The 16,492-nt window shown below is 45.2% G+C and overlaps 1 protein-coding gene across 2 annotated transcripts; it reads right to left on the bottom strand.

Annotated features, from left to right (window-relative positions):
* Positions 1-208: 208 nt before the first annotated feature.
* On the bottom strand, positions 209-15,684 carry LOC120977351 (catechol O-methyltransferase A-like). 2 transcript variants are annotated; one of them, XM_040405266.1, is made up of 5 exons: positions 15,560-15,683; positions 14,639-14,947; positions 5,165-5,358; positions 2,109-2,240; positions 209-746 (listed from the first exon to the last, which is right to left on the bottom strand). In XM_040405266.1, exons 2-5 carry the CDS (start codon positions 14,910-14,912, stop codon positions 567-569), a joined length of 780 nt encoding a protein of 259 aa, XP_040261200.1. In that variant the 5' UTR covers positions 14,913-14,947; positions 15,560-15,683; the 3' UTR covers positions 209-566. The 2 variants fall into 2 exon arrangements, with proteins under 2 accessions (XP_040261200.1, XP_040261199.1); XM_040405265.1 differs by lacking the exons at positions 209-746; positions 2,109-2,240 and adding an exon at positions 4,656-5,033 and having other exon boundaries at positions 15,560-15,684.
* Between the last annotated feature and the right edge of the window lie 808 nt (positions 15,685-16,492).

Here is a 16,492-nt window from a genome sequence, read left to right on the forward strand (position 1 = left end):
CCACCGCTCCATTCGCTTCTATGGGGCTGACGGAAATGGCCATTTTTGGCAGTCCCATGGAAATGAATGGCGCACGGTGCCTCGTGCAGGCTCCGTTCTAAAGATAGGTGTGGGTCTCAAAGCTGGGCCCCCGTCTATTTTAGACATTGGGGGCCATATCCGAGCAATGTCTAAGATGGGACAAGAACCGGAAGAGAAGACAGCGATAAAATGACTTTTTTTATTTTATGTAAATATTCTTAAAATTTCCAAGTAGACGTTTTCAGGCAAAAAAAATAAATATATGTCCGTACCCAAGGACTTGACCTGGTGATGGAAATGGGCTGTAACCCTATGGAGGATGCCAGAATAATCAGATACCGAGCCGCCACCTCCATTGTGGCACTGCAATGAGCCGCCTGTTCCTAATCTAGAGAGGGGACAGTGGAATGGGAACTTTATGACAACCACCAAAATCCTCCCCCTCGGATATTGCCTTATGTCCCCCCGAGCCCATGCACGTTCTCTGGACCAAGCGCTTTGTTGTTGAGTACATGGACTTGGCATCTTCTACAGGACAGAGTCCATCATCCTAAGAAGACAGACTTCTCCACGCCGTCCTCCACCTGCAGGTACTCCAGCTGTGCCGGGAAACACTGGCTCCGGTAGCGCGGGCAGTTCCTTATATACTCCAGATAATCCGGAGCTCCGGGGCAAATGACGTTATCGGCCAGGAGGATGGTGCCCGCTTTTAACAAGCCGCATTCCTGGAGAAGAGAAGGGAAGGTTATGGCACTGCTGAAGAAGAGGGCATGCCGGGGAATGCATTCACGTATAGAGAGGCAAGGCATGATGTAAAAGAAGGAAGAAGGCACAGATGGCAGAGCAGTGAAGCAAAGCTAAGGCTATTGAGGACCTACAAGATTGTAAAGATATATGGGGGGAGGGTAAAAGAGCAAGAGCAGGATAAAGGAATGAGTAAATGCAAGAATGAAGAGATATTAGGGATTGCAATGATCAGACGATGCTTGAAAGCACACGGATCATTCCACATCCATATGTCTGTTCCACTAAGGATAGAACATGTCCTATTCTTGACCTCAACGGGTCCAGAAAAAGTGCAGATGAAACACGGACGTCATCATCTGTATTTTACGGGCAGCAAAAAATAAAATATATGGTTGTGTACATGATGCCTTACAAAGGTTCAGGACTTGTGAGAGTACAGTCTCACATAGCAGCCGAAAGCCACGAAGATACACAAGACGGGGCGGTTTTTCAAATGGACTATTAAAGGATTTTCCGGACAGATCATCAATATCTGATCGGTGGGGGTCCAAGTCCCGGCACCCCCACTAATCAGCTGTTTGAAAGGGCCGCTGAGTGGTGACGTCACGTTCTTCAGTAACTTGGTCTAGTTGCAGCTCAGTCCCATTCAAGGAAATAGGGCTGAGCTGCAATACCGAGCGCAGCCATTATACAATGGATGGCGCTGTGCTTGGTTAGCTGTCAGGAGGCCGCAGCGTTCACTGAAGATAATAAGCGGGGGTCCTGGGTGTCAAACCACCACACTGATCAGATACTGATGACCTTTCCTGAATCCCATTAAAACACCTAAAAATGGATTGTCATTTGTAAGGGTGGGACCACATGGGGCAGCTAGTCATATACAGCCTAGCCAAACCCACCCGCGCTAGCAAACGGCACACATTGTGTAGTATGGCAACCGGAGCACAATTCACTTTTTACAGTCAATCTGAACGCAGCGCTGACTTAAAGGTCAGTGAGGTCCTCGGCCACGTGGAACCATAACCGGACAATCAATCGGAGCCGTCTACAGTAACAAGCCAGGCGCCGATGCCAAAAGGGCTAGCTTCCAGCCTCTAAAGTGCATCCATTAATGTTTCTACTCACTGACTGCAAGCAAATATTTTGAAATGTGCAGAACTTTAAATGACATGAAAGGGATTTCTAGTGGCATCGTTCATATTTAAAAAAATAAAATAAAATAAAGAAGCTTAATACAAAAGGAAAAAGTTTGCGCATGCAGCAGTGGAAAGTATTATAAATCCCGTTCACGTCAACGGCGCGCTGTTTGCAGTAAAAAAGCACGGATACGATTCACTTACCTCCAGCAGTTTGGTGTCGGGGAGGTAACTGACCTTCCAGTGGTCAATAAACACCAGATCAAACTTTTCTATGTCCAGTTTCTTTTTCAGCTGAGGAATGAGGACTGTGCTGGATCCGACCAGCAGCTCCACCTAGGAGACAAGAACCGTCTCATCACACTGTTCTGTGTGTGTTCCCGGGAAACAATATGGCCAACATCACAGTTCCTAGAGCAGGAATCCTCAAACTGCGGCCCTCCAGCTGTTGTAAAAACTACAACTCCCACAATGCCCTGCTGTAGGCTGTTCGGGCATGCTGGGAGTTGTAGTTTTGCAACAGCTGGAGGGCCGCAGTTTGAGGAGGACACGTGTGCCTAGTTGTGCAGCGCCATTTCAGCAGGGGGTACAGAAATTAGATTGGTCATGCAGGAGTTTGGGAAAAGCTGTGTAACCATTAATATGGCTGCTGCTACATCTCACTAATGGGTTGTCACCAGCGCTTCAACCTCCACGACTCATTCCTCAACCCAACCATCGCATTCATAGATAATCATACTTTTTATTTGGCTTTTTGGACCCCCCCAGGGACCACGTACAACTGCACATCACGGGCTGGATGATAAATGAGAGCGGGCAGCTGTTCCCTCTGGAGACCCGATGAAGAGACGTGCCCTCTACTGGCGTGCCAAGGTCTCCGCTGTCAGATAGATGGGTTTCCTCCCATTGGAAATACAGCTTGATAAGTACTCATTTCCCTGATGCTTCCTTCTGAACCCAATGCAATGACCCTCTGATGGGCCTCGCTGGACTTAAAAATAGTGGAGGTGGGCTGGATTCTCTCATGGGAAGCGAACACTGACGTGCAGATTTTTTCCAGTTCACATGTGTAATAATAATTGACTATATATTTGCATTATATAGTCCTGTTACCAGGCCCACGACTATAGTACATGTCTTTAGAGGAAAAATGGGGACATGCCCTCACTAATCACTGCCATAGCCTGATACAAGTGCACCTGCAAATGCCTGCAAACAGCAAGTCCGCAATATATGGGCACCGGCCGTTTTTGCACCGCATCCATGGACCCATTCACTTGTTCTATTTTTTGCGGTGCCGGACGGATCACGGACTGCATCCGTTTGTACCAGCCACACGGACGGTGCTCGTGCATTGGGGGCCGCAAATTGCCCACGTTTGGGTGCATGAGCCCTAATAAACAAGGTACAATGAGGGCAATTTATCAAAGACCAGCCTTTTGCGCTGGTCTTCGATATATCCCCTGAGCGCCCCCGATCACGCGCTTAAATTTATGATGAGGCACACGCCTCGCCATAAATTAAGTGCATCTTCTGGCAGTCTGTGCACCTACTTGCTTGCTGCCCCGCCTGCACCACAATCCAGAAAATCCCCCTTTTTAGAAATTGGCGAGGGCTGCGTAGAAACGCCACTTGCACCTAAATTTAGGTGCAATGATGTTTAAAAAGTTGCAAACCTTTTTTAACACAAGTTCTTGGCATACAGAGGCATAGTAAATGTCTTGTAGGGCTAGCTGAGATAAATGTAATGATCTCTTTCAGTTACCTATCCATTACCTCATTCTAGAGAAAAAGTTTTTTGAATTCATATGCAAATGAGAAGTAAGTGCACTGAGGGCAGACCCAAGCCGCTCTGTGTACCATTGCTCCTCCCACTTCCTCTGCCAGCTCCTCCCACTTCCTCTGACAGCCCCTCCCACTCTTTGATGGACAGGGCCAGGGTCCTGCATAATCGTCTCGCCTGATCCTGTTAATCAAGGAAACAGAGGCCTGGCAGAGGAAGCAGGAGGAGCGAGGGTGCACAGAGTGACTTGGGCCCTTCCTTGGTGCAGCTTATTTGCATATAGATTCAAAGTACTTTTTCTCCAGAATGAAGCACCAGATTGCTAAGTGGAAGAAGGTATCGTTATATTCCGCAGAGCTAGCCCTACAAGACATTGGGGAAGATGCATCATCTCCTTTGCACCTGAAAAGTGGCATTAAAAAGTTGCAGGTGTGATATTTAAAAATCAAATAAAAAAATTGTCACATCTCCTACTTTTTCGCCATCCTGCACCTTTCTGAAATGCGCCCCGACAAATTATCTTTGTAGATTTCTAGTTCGGTGCATGGACTGCAGGAGTATGCGCCTAATTTATGACGAGGCACATCCTCCGTCAGCGCATGGGGATATCAAAACTAGCGCTGAAAGCCCCAGTCTTTCAGACAAGTGAATTCCACGCATTGGGCTCGCAGTGCGAGTATGCCGCAGCTCCCGTCCTGACCTCCCGGCACTGACGGGGTCTCATAGCATTATATCGATTTATGATGCCATGTAACCCATAGAGGTCTGGAATGTATTGGATAACACTGACATACTGCTGTCAGTGTTATCCAATACATTCCAGAACGGATTTATTTTTTTTATTTGACCCATACTAGTTTGGAAAATAAATAATCAGTTTCCAGCCTATTATGGGGCCATTGTTGTATGTGCCACTCTTATGGCGACTTTCGCAGGTGAAATTACAATGGGGGCTCTTGCATCTGGCAGTCTTTTGGGGACATTCACACTTTTTGTGTGGCACTCTTATGGTGACATTCTTGGGAAACATTGTAGTGGGAGCATCTGATTCTGTTTGCAAGAACTGATCCAAAAAGGGCTGGGGGTCTCACCTTGCATATGTGACCCTTTGGCAGCTTCTCTGCAGATTTTCCTTGTGCAGGAAGTGACGAAGGACTCAGAGGGTACTGAGGAGTACGAGCAAACAGCTGAAGTGGCAGCTGCAGACAGTGTAATGTGGTATAGATTAGTGCTTCCTGGAGACGCCACTTGCGCTGGTGGCAAGCGGACTGCATGGCGTTCTGCTCTGCCTGAAGGCAAGAGGACGGAGGTGTGGAAGGTAGTGGAAAATCAGATATAGGGGGTAGCTACAGGTGGACAGGGATAAAGGGGGAAATCAGGTGCGGTGTATGACAAAAAAAAAAAAGAAGAGAGATGAATAAGAGATAATGGATATGTAAAAGCGGCTGCCCAGCGCATACTTGCCACGGCTTCCTACCTGTGCATCCAGTCCTGCATACTGAAATATTTCCCTAGCCACCTGAGCATAGTGAGGGTTCATTTCTATAGTAATAAGTCGAGCACCAGGGGGCAGCAGACGGGCAATCCTCAAAGTTGAATATCCACAGTATGTGCCAAGCTCCAATACATAACGGGGACGAGTCTCTAATACCACTGTGTCGAGGATCTCACCTGCCAAATACAGACGAGAGGTTATATTAAAGCAGATTTTACTTTATTATTCTCTGCGTATGGTGCAATTATCACTAAACGGTAAATGGTAGTTTTTTGTTTATACACGTCATGGTTTACTTCGAAAGTCACTACTACACCTCAGGATGTTGCACAGATTTCATATTCATCATATTGTTGCTCTTGCACAGTAATACTCTTTGTAAGAGAGAATATAACTACTATAATACCGCTACTATGTACAGGAATATAACTACTATAATACGGCTCCTATGTACAGGAATATAACTACTATAATACTGCCTCCTATGTACAGGAATATAACTACTATAATACTGCTCCTATGTACAAGAATATAACTACTATAATACCGCTCCTATGTACAGGAATATAACTACTATAATACTGCTCCTATGTACAGGAATATAACTACTATAATACTGCTCCTATGTACAATAATATAACTACTATAATACTGCTCCTATGTACAAGAATATAACTACTATAATACTGCTCCTATGTACAAGAATATAACTACTATAATACTGCCTCCTATGTACAAGAATATAACTACTATAATACTGCTCCTATGTACAAGGATATAACTACTATAATACTGCTCCTATGTACAAGTATATAACTACTATAATACTGCTCCTATGTACAAGAATATAACTACTATAATACCGCTACTATGTACAGGAATATAACTACTATAATACTGCTCCTATGTACAAGAATATAACTACTATAATACCGCTACTATGTACAGGAATATAACTACTATAATACCGCTCCTATGTACAGGAATATAACTACTATAATACTGCCTCCTATGTACAAGAATATAACTACTATACAGGGAGTGCAGAATTATTAGGCAAGTTGTATTTTTGAGGATTAATTTTATTATTGAACAACAACCATGTTCTCAATGAACCCAAAAAACTCATTAATATCAAAGCTGAATATTTTTGGAAGTAGTTTTTAGTTTGTTTTTAGTTTTAGCTATTTTAGGGGGATATCTGTGTGTGCAGGTGACTATTACTGTGCATAATTATTAGGCAACTTAACAAAAAACAAATATATACCCATTTCAATTATTTATTTTTACCAGTGAAACCAATATAACATCTCAACATTCACAAATATACATTTCTGACATTCAAAAACAAAACAAAAACAAATCAGTGACCAATATAGCCACCTTTCTTTGCAAGGACACTCAAAAGCCTGCCATCCATGGATTCTGTCAGTGTTTTGATCTGTTCACCATCAACATTGCGTGCAGCAGCAACCACAGCCTCCCAGACACTGTTCAGAGAGGTGTACTGTTTTCCCTCCTTGTAAATATCACATTTGATGATGGACCACAGGTTCTCAATGGGGTTCAGATCAGGTGAACAAGGAGGCCATGTCATTAGATTTTCTTCTTTTATACCCTTTCTTGCCAGCCACGCTGTGGAGTACTTGGACGCGTGTGATGGAGCATTGTCCTGCATGAAAATCATGTTTTTCTTGAAGGATGCAGACTTCTTCCTGTACCACTGCTTGAAGAAGGTGTCTTCCAGAAACTGGCAGTAGGACTGGGAGTTGAGCTTGACTCCATCCTCAACCTGAAAAGGCCCCACAAGCTCATCTTTGATGATACCAGCCCAAACCAGTACTCCACCTCCACCTTGCTGGCGTCTGAGTCGGACTGGAGCTCTCTGCCCTTTACCAATCCAGCCACGGGCCCATCCATCTGGCCCATCAAGACTCACTCTCATTTCATCAGTCCATAAAACCTTAGAAAAATCAGTCTTGAGATATTTCTTGGCCCAGTCTTGACGTTTCAGCTTGTGTGTCTTGTTCAGTGGTGGTCGTCTTTCAGCCTTTCTTACCTTGGCCATGTCTCTGAGTATTGCACACCTTGTGCTTTTGGGCACTCCAGTGATGTTGCAGCTCTGAAATATGGCCAAACTGGTGGCAAGTGGCATCTTGGCAGCTGCACGCTTGACTTTTCTCAGTTCATGGGCAGTTATTTTGCGCCTTGGTTTTTCCACACGCTTCTTGCGACCCTGTTGACTATTTTGAATGAAACGCTTGATTGTTCGATGATCACGCTTCAGAAGCTTTGCAATTTTAAGAGTGCTGCATCCCTCTGCAAGATATCTCACTATTTTTGACTTTTCTGAGCCTGTCAAGTCCTTCTTTTGACCCATTTTGCCAAAGGAAAGGAAGTTGCCTAATAATTATGCACACCTAATATAGGGTGTTGATGTCATTAGACCACACCCCTTCTCATTAGAGATGCACATCACCTAATATGCTTAATTGGTAGTAGGCTTTCGAGCCTATACAGCTTGGAGTAAGACAACATGCATAAAGAGGATGATGTGGTCAAAATACTCATTTGCCTAATAATTCTGCACGCAGTGTAATACTGCTCCTATGTACAGGAATATAACTACTATAATACCGCTACTATGTACAAGAATATAACTACTATAATACCGCTACTATGTACAGGAATATAACTACTATAATACTGCTCCTATGTACAGGAATATAACTACTATAATACTGCCTCCTATGTACAAGAATATAACTACTATAATACTGCCTCCTATGTACAAGAATATAACTACTAGCTGTGGCTGTGTAGCTGAATGGCTGCTGGTTTCTCAGCTTCTCATCCTTGCTGGTGTTTCAACCACTTTTTTCAGCTTAAAAACAGCGCACAGATGGGCAAAGTGGGGAGAGATCGATCCAAAGATCAATCAGAACCCACCCCAGTTCGGTCCAGGCAACCAGATATGGACCAATTCCTGAAGAAACAGCCAAAGCTTCGGCCTGCTGAGACTCCCAAGATGGCGCCGAATGCAGTCCAGCTTTCCGACATGGAGCACTACTGTGATGCTGGCAGCGCTTTTGATGCCTCTACCTGTAAGTCCCGCAGGCGGGGGGTACCTTCTCCAAGGAAGCGCTTCTCGAGGTGCTGAACTCAGCCTTGGCCCCCATCAAGAAAGACCTGGCTGACATTAAAGAAGATCTCAGTAGCATAGGGCACCAAGTAACGCAGCTCGAAAATTCACAAGACGCCGCTATTAAAGCGCAAAGAAAAAACCTACAATGCGATTGGGGCGCATGCCGATCTGCTCAATGACGCGCTTCTGAGAATAGAAGATCAAGAAAATCGCAGTCGCAGAAGGAATCTGAGGATTCGAGGCCTGCTGGAATCGGGCGCATCTGAAGTGCTGGATAAAGTTGCGCAAGAAACATTCACAAGTTTACTAGGCCCGGAAAGGGCTGCGAAAATCACAATCGAGCGCATTCACCGCGCTTTAAAGGCCTAAACCTAAGGCCGCTGACCTGCCTTGTGACGTCATTTGTGGTCTCCTCAGTTATGTCGACACGGCCGCACTTATGAAGGCAAGCAGAGAAGTGGACCAACTTTCGCATGAAGGTGCGCCCATCCTGTTTTTCTATGACTTGGCTCCGTCCACCTTGCCAAAAAGGCGCATACTCCGCCCGCTACTTGAAGCCCTCAAATCCTCGGCCACCCCGTTCCGGTGGCTATTTCCTTTTGGCCTCGCTGTCATGAAAAACGGGCGACAGATAACCATCCGTTCCCCGGCGTAGGATCATCTGGGACTTACTCCCATTGAGATTCCCTCGTGGATGCCGGCAGACCTGGAGGAACCACCATTCTTCCCCCCCCCCCCCCCCCCCCCCCAGTCGGAAGAATGGTGCCCTGTCTCAACAAGAAAAGCGGCCAAGTTCAGGAATGACAGATCGCTCTCTGCAAAGACCTGAACTCTCAGTCTGCACTGCGGTCCGTGAGATCCATTTTGTATCCGTTTCGCTCGTCCAGAGCCTCACTTTTTCTGGCCTGCATAATGGAGCGCCTTGCTGAAACCCTGCAAGCACCTGATCGCCTCTGGGCCGAAAAGAGCCTCGGTTCTAGAGCCTGCTGCTGCATTGCCTGGTTCAATATCTTTGTGTTCCATAGTTGTATTCCTCATTGCTGTTGCTTTACCCTTCTTCCCGTCCTAATTAGCTGGTGTTATCCCGGCTCTCTCATCTATTTGATCCTTCCCTACCCTGATGGCCGATCAGTGGCCCTCATTAGCTGGGACAACCTTGCCTGACAGACCCCGGCTGGCTGCCGTGATGAAAAAGGGTCTTTTTTTCGTGTCAGGCGCTCAGTGGAGCTATTGTTACCAGTTCAGTATTTACTCTTGCTATACATGTTAATTATGTACCTGCCCTCCCTCCCTTCTGTGTCTTCTCTCCTTCCCGTACAACAGATGTCGTCCATAGACCACTCAGAGGATATGCTTTACTCTCACATTATAGAATGGCGTCCGTTATGATATCTTCTCTCAATGTCCGGGGGCTGAACGAGCCTTGCAAGAGATCCCAGGTTCTAGCTCTCTTACAGAGGGACAAGGTGTCGATTGCCTACTTTCAGGAAACCCGTTTCCGTAAGGGTAAGATTCCCACCTTGCCGCCCAAAAGGTTCTCTCAATGGTTTCATAGCACCCACAGCTCGGCTAGCCGGGGTGTCAGCATAGAGAGTCACAAACAACTCCCATTTAAGCACTCTCCTTAGACCCTGAGGGGCGCTATTTGTTTGTGAAGGGCACTATTGCTGACACGCCGATTACCCTAGCGAATATCTATGCACCTAACCGGGGTCAAGTAGCTTGGCTCGTCCAGACCCTCGCCCTATTAGCCTCTTTTAAAGAAGGTGTGGTGATTCTAGGGGGTGATTTCAATGTCACCCTTGATCCGGCATTAGACTCCTCTAACAAGAAGTCAGCTATCACGCACACCCGTCCACGACGCCTAAAACTTGCTCTGCAGAAGCTGGGTCTTCTGGACGTATGGCGCACCATGACCCCTCTGGCAGGGACTTTACCTTTTACTCCAATGCTAAATCTTCCTACCACAGACTAGATTATCTTTTCCTCTCTAAAGCATATGCCAATAGGGTTACCCTGACCAAAATAGGGAATACTACCCTATCAGATCATGCCCCCATCTTTTTAAAAACATTTCCCTGCAAAACCTCCCAAAGAAGGAATGGAATTGGCGCATCAATGATACTATCATTCTAGACCCATCCCATGCCTCTAAGTTGTCCTCTTCACTAAACGAATTTTTCAGGCACAACACCCCTGATCCTTCTGCCCGCTCCCCGTCCATAATTTGGGAAACCCATAAAGCAGTCATAAAGGGGAGAACTAATTGCCCTAGGAGCTCACCTCAAAAAACAGCGTTCACAGGCCTTGACTACGCTGCTTTCTCACATAGAAACCCTTGAACTAACTAATTCACAAACAATCCCAAGCCCTCAATTGTGCAACTGAGCTCTCGGAAGCTCGAGCAAAGCTCAAAAATTTGTTGAATGTCACCTCAGCTAAACTCCTTCTGCGCTCTAAGTTCCGCGCCAATGCCCACAGGGATAAAGGGAACAGGTTGATGTCGGCCTTAGTTAAAAAAACAACGTACTGACTCCTTCATTGCAGCTGTCAAAGATGCTAGACGTACACTGCACAAAGCTACCCCCGATATAGCGAAAGCCTTTTGTGCCTTCTATAAAGATCTTTACAACTTAGCACCCACTAGCCATTCCACATCGCAGAAGCAACTGAAAAATTCCTCTCTTCCATCACCCCCTCGCAGTCATCCCTGCTGTTGGCCCCCAATTACTGAATCTGAAATACTTAAGGTCCTCTCTTCTATCCCTTCCGGAAAGAGTCCAGGCCCCAACGGCCTTACTATATCCTATTACAAAACCTTCAAACATATATTAATACCCCAGTTCAAAACCCTCTGCAACTATCTGCTCGCAGGAGGTTCTCCCCCCCCCCCCCCCAATCGCTTTCGGCCCATATCACGGTCATCCATAAAGAAAACAAAGATCCCCTAAGTTGCAGTAGTTACCGTCCAATTTCCCTACTGAACACCGATGTGAAATGGTAGGCAAAGATCCTGGCCCAAAAGGATCCAAAAAAGTCCTCCCCGACATTATCAGTAGGGAACAAGTGGGCTTTGTCTCTGGCAGATAGGGGAGCGAGAATACGGTCCGCCTAATACATTTGATAGCTTGAGGCTTCCGCGCCCCTAGCCTTACTCAGTACGCACGCAGAGAAGGCCTTTGAAAGGGTCCATTGGCATTTCATGTCCCGGGCCCTGTCGAAATTTGGCCTCCCGGATCACTTTATCTCAGCTATCTTCTCCCTGTACTTGTCCCCCTCTGCCAGGGTCAGAGTCAACGGCACACTCTGTATCACCAATGGTACAAGGCAAGGCTGCCCATTATCCCCGGCCCTTTTTATCATGGTCATGGAAACCCTGCTTGCTAAAATTAGGCAGGACCCAGATATAGAGGGGATCCGAGGGGGCTCGCATTCCCATCTTACTGCAGCCTTCGCAGATGACCTTCTGGTCATAACCACTAACCCCATGACCTCCTTCCCTAAGCTTCAAGCCCTCTTTGAAGAGTATGGGCTGGTCTCTAATTTTAAAATTAATTACAGCAAGTCGTTGGCCCTTAACGTATCCTGCCCAATTGCTTTAATTGAAGACCTCAAACGTTCCACCGCCTTTTCCTCAGCTTCCAAATCTATACCCTTTCTAGGCACCCACATCCCGGTAAACCCCGATGACCTGTTCAACCTGAACCAGGCTCCCCATAGTCAGTTCTATTAGGTCTCACCTAAGTTCCCTGAAGCTTCCCTTCATCTCGTTGATAGTCAGGAAAAATCTTAAAGCCTTCATAGTCCCTAAACTCTTATACTTAATTCAGACACTACCCATCTGGATGCCCCATTTCTTCTTTGTGGAGGTCCGCCAATTTTTTTCCCTCTTTTGTGTGGGACGGCAAATCCCCTAGGATTGCTTATACTACCTTGACACAGGAAAAAAAAAGACTGGGGGGGGTTTGGTCTCCCCGATATATACCTATATTACAAAGCATCGATACTAAGTAAAGGATTTAGCCTCCTTTCCCGACAACCCTCTGCTCCCAACTGGAACGGGACATACTTACCTAGTTAGGTTTACGTACTTGCACGGCTAAGAATAAGTTCCCATCTCCCATATGGAAGGGCCTTCTAGTAGAATGGGCCAAACTGTATCGGTCTACAGATCTTCAATTCCCTAACCCACATCTACCCTTGCACCTCCTTCAGTTTCATATACATCCTACCATCCCTGAACCGTCTGGGATATGGCCCCTACTATCAGACCTCACTCTACAGGATATTACCTCTGAGACTGGTGATTTAGATTGGGGTAAGGTCTTCAACCTTTCCAAGGTTAAAGCTGCCTCATTTCTAGCTACTATAGCCTTTCGGAAGGATTTAGCACTTCTCGAAAAACCGCTTCGACCTACTGATGCGCCTTCTTGGCTGGAGAAGAGGCTTTTCTCAACTCGCCTCCCGTCTAAACCCCTTTCTACGCTGTATAAGGAGCTGCTCTCTTCCGCACGCCCAGGCTTACAGTTTCTGAAGGCCTGGGAGAAAGAGCTCTCAGTAACCCTGTCTGAGCCGGACAAAGCTTTTATTCTTACACACTCCCATGGATTTACCTGCTGCATCAAGATCCAGGCTAATTCCTACAAATTACTGACGAGATGGGATAAGACGCCGGAATTTCTTCACAGGCTCAATCCTGATATCTCTGAGCTGTGCTGGAGGTGCGGAACAGAGGTTGGCTTACTCTCCCATTGATGGTGGCATTGCAGTAAAATCCGACCTTTCTGGTCCCAGGTAGAAACTATGTTGAACCGGATTTGTGATACCCAAGTTCAGCTAGACGCTAAAACTGATTTTGCTCTGGTGCCCTAATGGTTCTTTGACTCCCTCTAAACCCCATCTCCCGATCATGCTTCTCACTGCGGCCCGCTTATTGATTCCCCTTCTTTGGAGGAATGACTCCCCTCCACTTTGGCATGGATTGAGAGAACAGACCAAATATTTAGATTTGAGGTACTGGCTCATTGGGAAACTCACTCCAGACCTCAGTTCCTGAAATGATGGTCCCCCTGGAAGCAATTCCGAAATTTCTAGACCTTTGTGAGAAACGACATCCTACATAACCCCCCACCTAACCCCCTCCCCTCTCTGTTCTCCCCCTTGTCTACCCCCTGCTGTTACTCATGTTCACACAGGTCTTCTCATAATGCAGTGAGATTGATGCCAATATCAGCGACTGATTTAAATGTGAATTGTGTTGCCAGCTGCGACTGGCTTCTTGAGATAACATGTCTTATTGCTGACAATTTGCCTCTTAATAAAAAGAGATTTGGTTAAGAATATAACTACTATAATACTGCCTCCTATGTACAAGAATATAACTACTATAATACTGCTCCAATGTACAAGAATATAACTACTATTGTCTTGATACTATGACGTAAGGTCACTTGTGTAATAACTACCTGCTTCTTTTCAATAAAAAGAAAATTGTCAAGAATATAACTACTATAATACTGCCTCCTATGTACAAGAATATAACTACTATAATACTGCCTCCTATGTACAAGAATATAACTACTATAATACTGCTCCTATGTACAAGAATATAACTACTATAATACTGCTCCTATGTACAAGAATATAACTACTATAATACTGCTCCTATGTACAAGAATATAACTACTATAATACTGCTCCTATGTACAAGAATATAACTACTATAATACTGCCTCCCATGTACAAGAATATAACTACTATAATACTGCCTCCTATGTACAATATAACTGCTATAATACTGCTCCTGTGTACAAGAATATAACTACTATAATACTGCCTCCTATGTACAAGAATATAACTACTATAATACTGCCTCCTATGTACAGGAATATAACTACTATAATACTGCTCCTATGTACAAGAATATAACTACTATAATACTGCTCCTATGTACAAGAATATAACTACTATAATACTACCTCCTATGTACAAGAATATAACTACTATAATACTGCTCCTGTATACAAGAATATAACTACTATAATACTGCCTCATATGTACAAGAATATAACTACTATAATACTGCTCCTATGTACAAGAATATAACTACTATAATACTGCCTCCCATGTACAAGAATATAACTACTATAATACTGCCTCCTATGTACAAGAATATAACTACTATAATACTGCTCCTATGTACAAGAATATAACTACTATAATACCGCCCACTGTGTAATTTCCCAAACCGTAATTGTGATAATCCAACATTGTCTCGGACAGATAAGTGAAATGACACGATACCTACTTACCTTTCTTATCTCCGACATTCATGGCCCATTCCACCTTGGAGCAATAGGAATCTATGGCAGTAATGACGCTGAGGGCATCTCCCTGCTTGGCACTGCGCTGTACATGCTGCAGGATCCTTACAGGCCGAGTGGTTCCGGTAAGAAAGTCTCGTATTCGTTCCAGGTAGTTGTCGTGCCACCAGAGCGCCCAATCAGCGTTGGTACGCACTCGCCAGACGACCAGGGAGACAACGCATACCAGTACGGCCACGAGGGTCAGGACCGTCGCCAGCATCACGTGACCAGCGTCCAAGACGACAAGACCACCACCTGCATCAAGCCCGATACATCCCACATGGTTACATTTAATATCGCCAGAAATCAATATGGAAACAATGTACAAAACATCTGCTACAATTGTATCCAGTCCCCTCTTGTCCTGACAGTTTGCTACATTGTATCCAGTCTAGACAAACTCTCAATTGTGAAAAGCCTTAGGTCTTAAAGCAAACAGAGGTCATGAAAATGGTGAAGAACTAAAACAAAGTATATTAGAAATGTAAAGAATGTTTCATTTTACATTACGGTATGAATGTGGTGGGCTCCACAATGTTTCTCAGTAAAACCACAGCCATCATGTGACCACAATGCTTCCCTATCGGGGGAGGGGAGGGGGGGGACACACACAGAAATTTCAACTTTGTCAGAAAAACTTGCGACATCTTTTAAAAAGGAAAAAAGATTGAGGTCACGGAAAAGCCTTTAAAAGGATCCATATGGAGCGAGATAGATCTAGAACGGGGACATCAAGGCACAGCAGATCTGCAAACCTCTACTCTCAGGACCAAAAGAGAAACTTGTCACACCAGTCAGCACCTCTGCTTGCTGTCTACTAGCTCAGCACACACAACGCATAACAGATCTTTGCACATGGACACTTACTGAGAAATCCTGATTTTCCTGGCTCTGGGATCCTGGATTCTTCAGCAGCGTTTGGTGTATGTGTCCTCACCAGTGGGAGGAGAAGTCAGGATCTTCACTCCCCGCCTTCCTCCGACTAGGACAACAGCCTCTATAGGCACAGGGAAGATCTAGCAGTGCCCAATACGTCCCCCTCTAGTTCCTAGGGAACTACAAGACCCAGAATCCACTGTTGTGAGCAGCTAGTAACTAATATATATATATCTCACGTTCCAATGAACTGACATAGAATCTGATAAAATGTAGACCCAAAAATGCTGATGTCGGGGGCTGCAGATCCTATGCAGGACTGACTGCCATCTCCATAGAGGATACATATACAATTGATCCTCCTCACCCCCTTTTATCATTCGGCAGTCTCCTAAGATGATGGCATTTATACCTGTGGCTCAAAAAGCTGTTATAAAACTACAACTCCTAGCATGCTCCGACAGATCCCTGTAGGCATCCTGCAGTCCACTAGAAGTCTAATCTGTGGCTCTTCAACTGGTATTAAACTGCAAGACTACACCTCCCAGCATGCACAGAGAGATGCCACTGTGCATCCTGTATCTGCAGTCCACTAGAAGTCTAATCTGTGGCTCTTCGGCTGGTATTAAACCACAAAACTACAACTCCTAGCATGCACAGACAAATGCATCTTGGCCATACACGATTCTTTTATGCATCTGCGGGTCCACTATCGTTCTCATCTGAGGCATTTCAGCTATTCAAAAAAAAAATATACAACTCCTATCATACACAGATTTCTGCATCTGCAACTTAACAGTGATCCAATCTGTGCCAAAGCTACAAATCCTTGCTATCAGGGCTTGCTGGGACTAGTAGTTTTTTCAACAGCCAGTGAACCAGAGGTTTTCAGAAGCTGCTCCTACAGCAATCAGCATCAATTTA

This window comes from Bufo bufo, chromosome 8, assembly GCF_905171765.1.
Source record: "Bufo bufo chromosome 8, aBufBuf1.1, whole genome shotgun sequence".
NCBI lineage: Eukaryota > Metazoa > Chordata > Amphibia > Anura > Bufonidae > Bufo > Bufo bufo.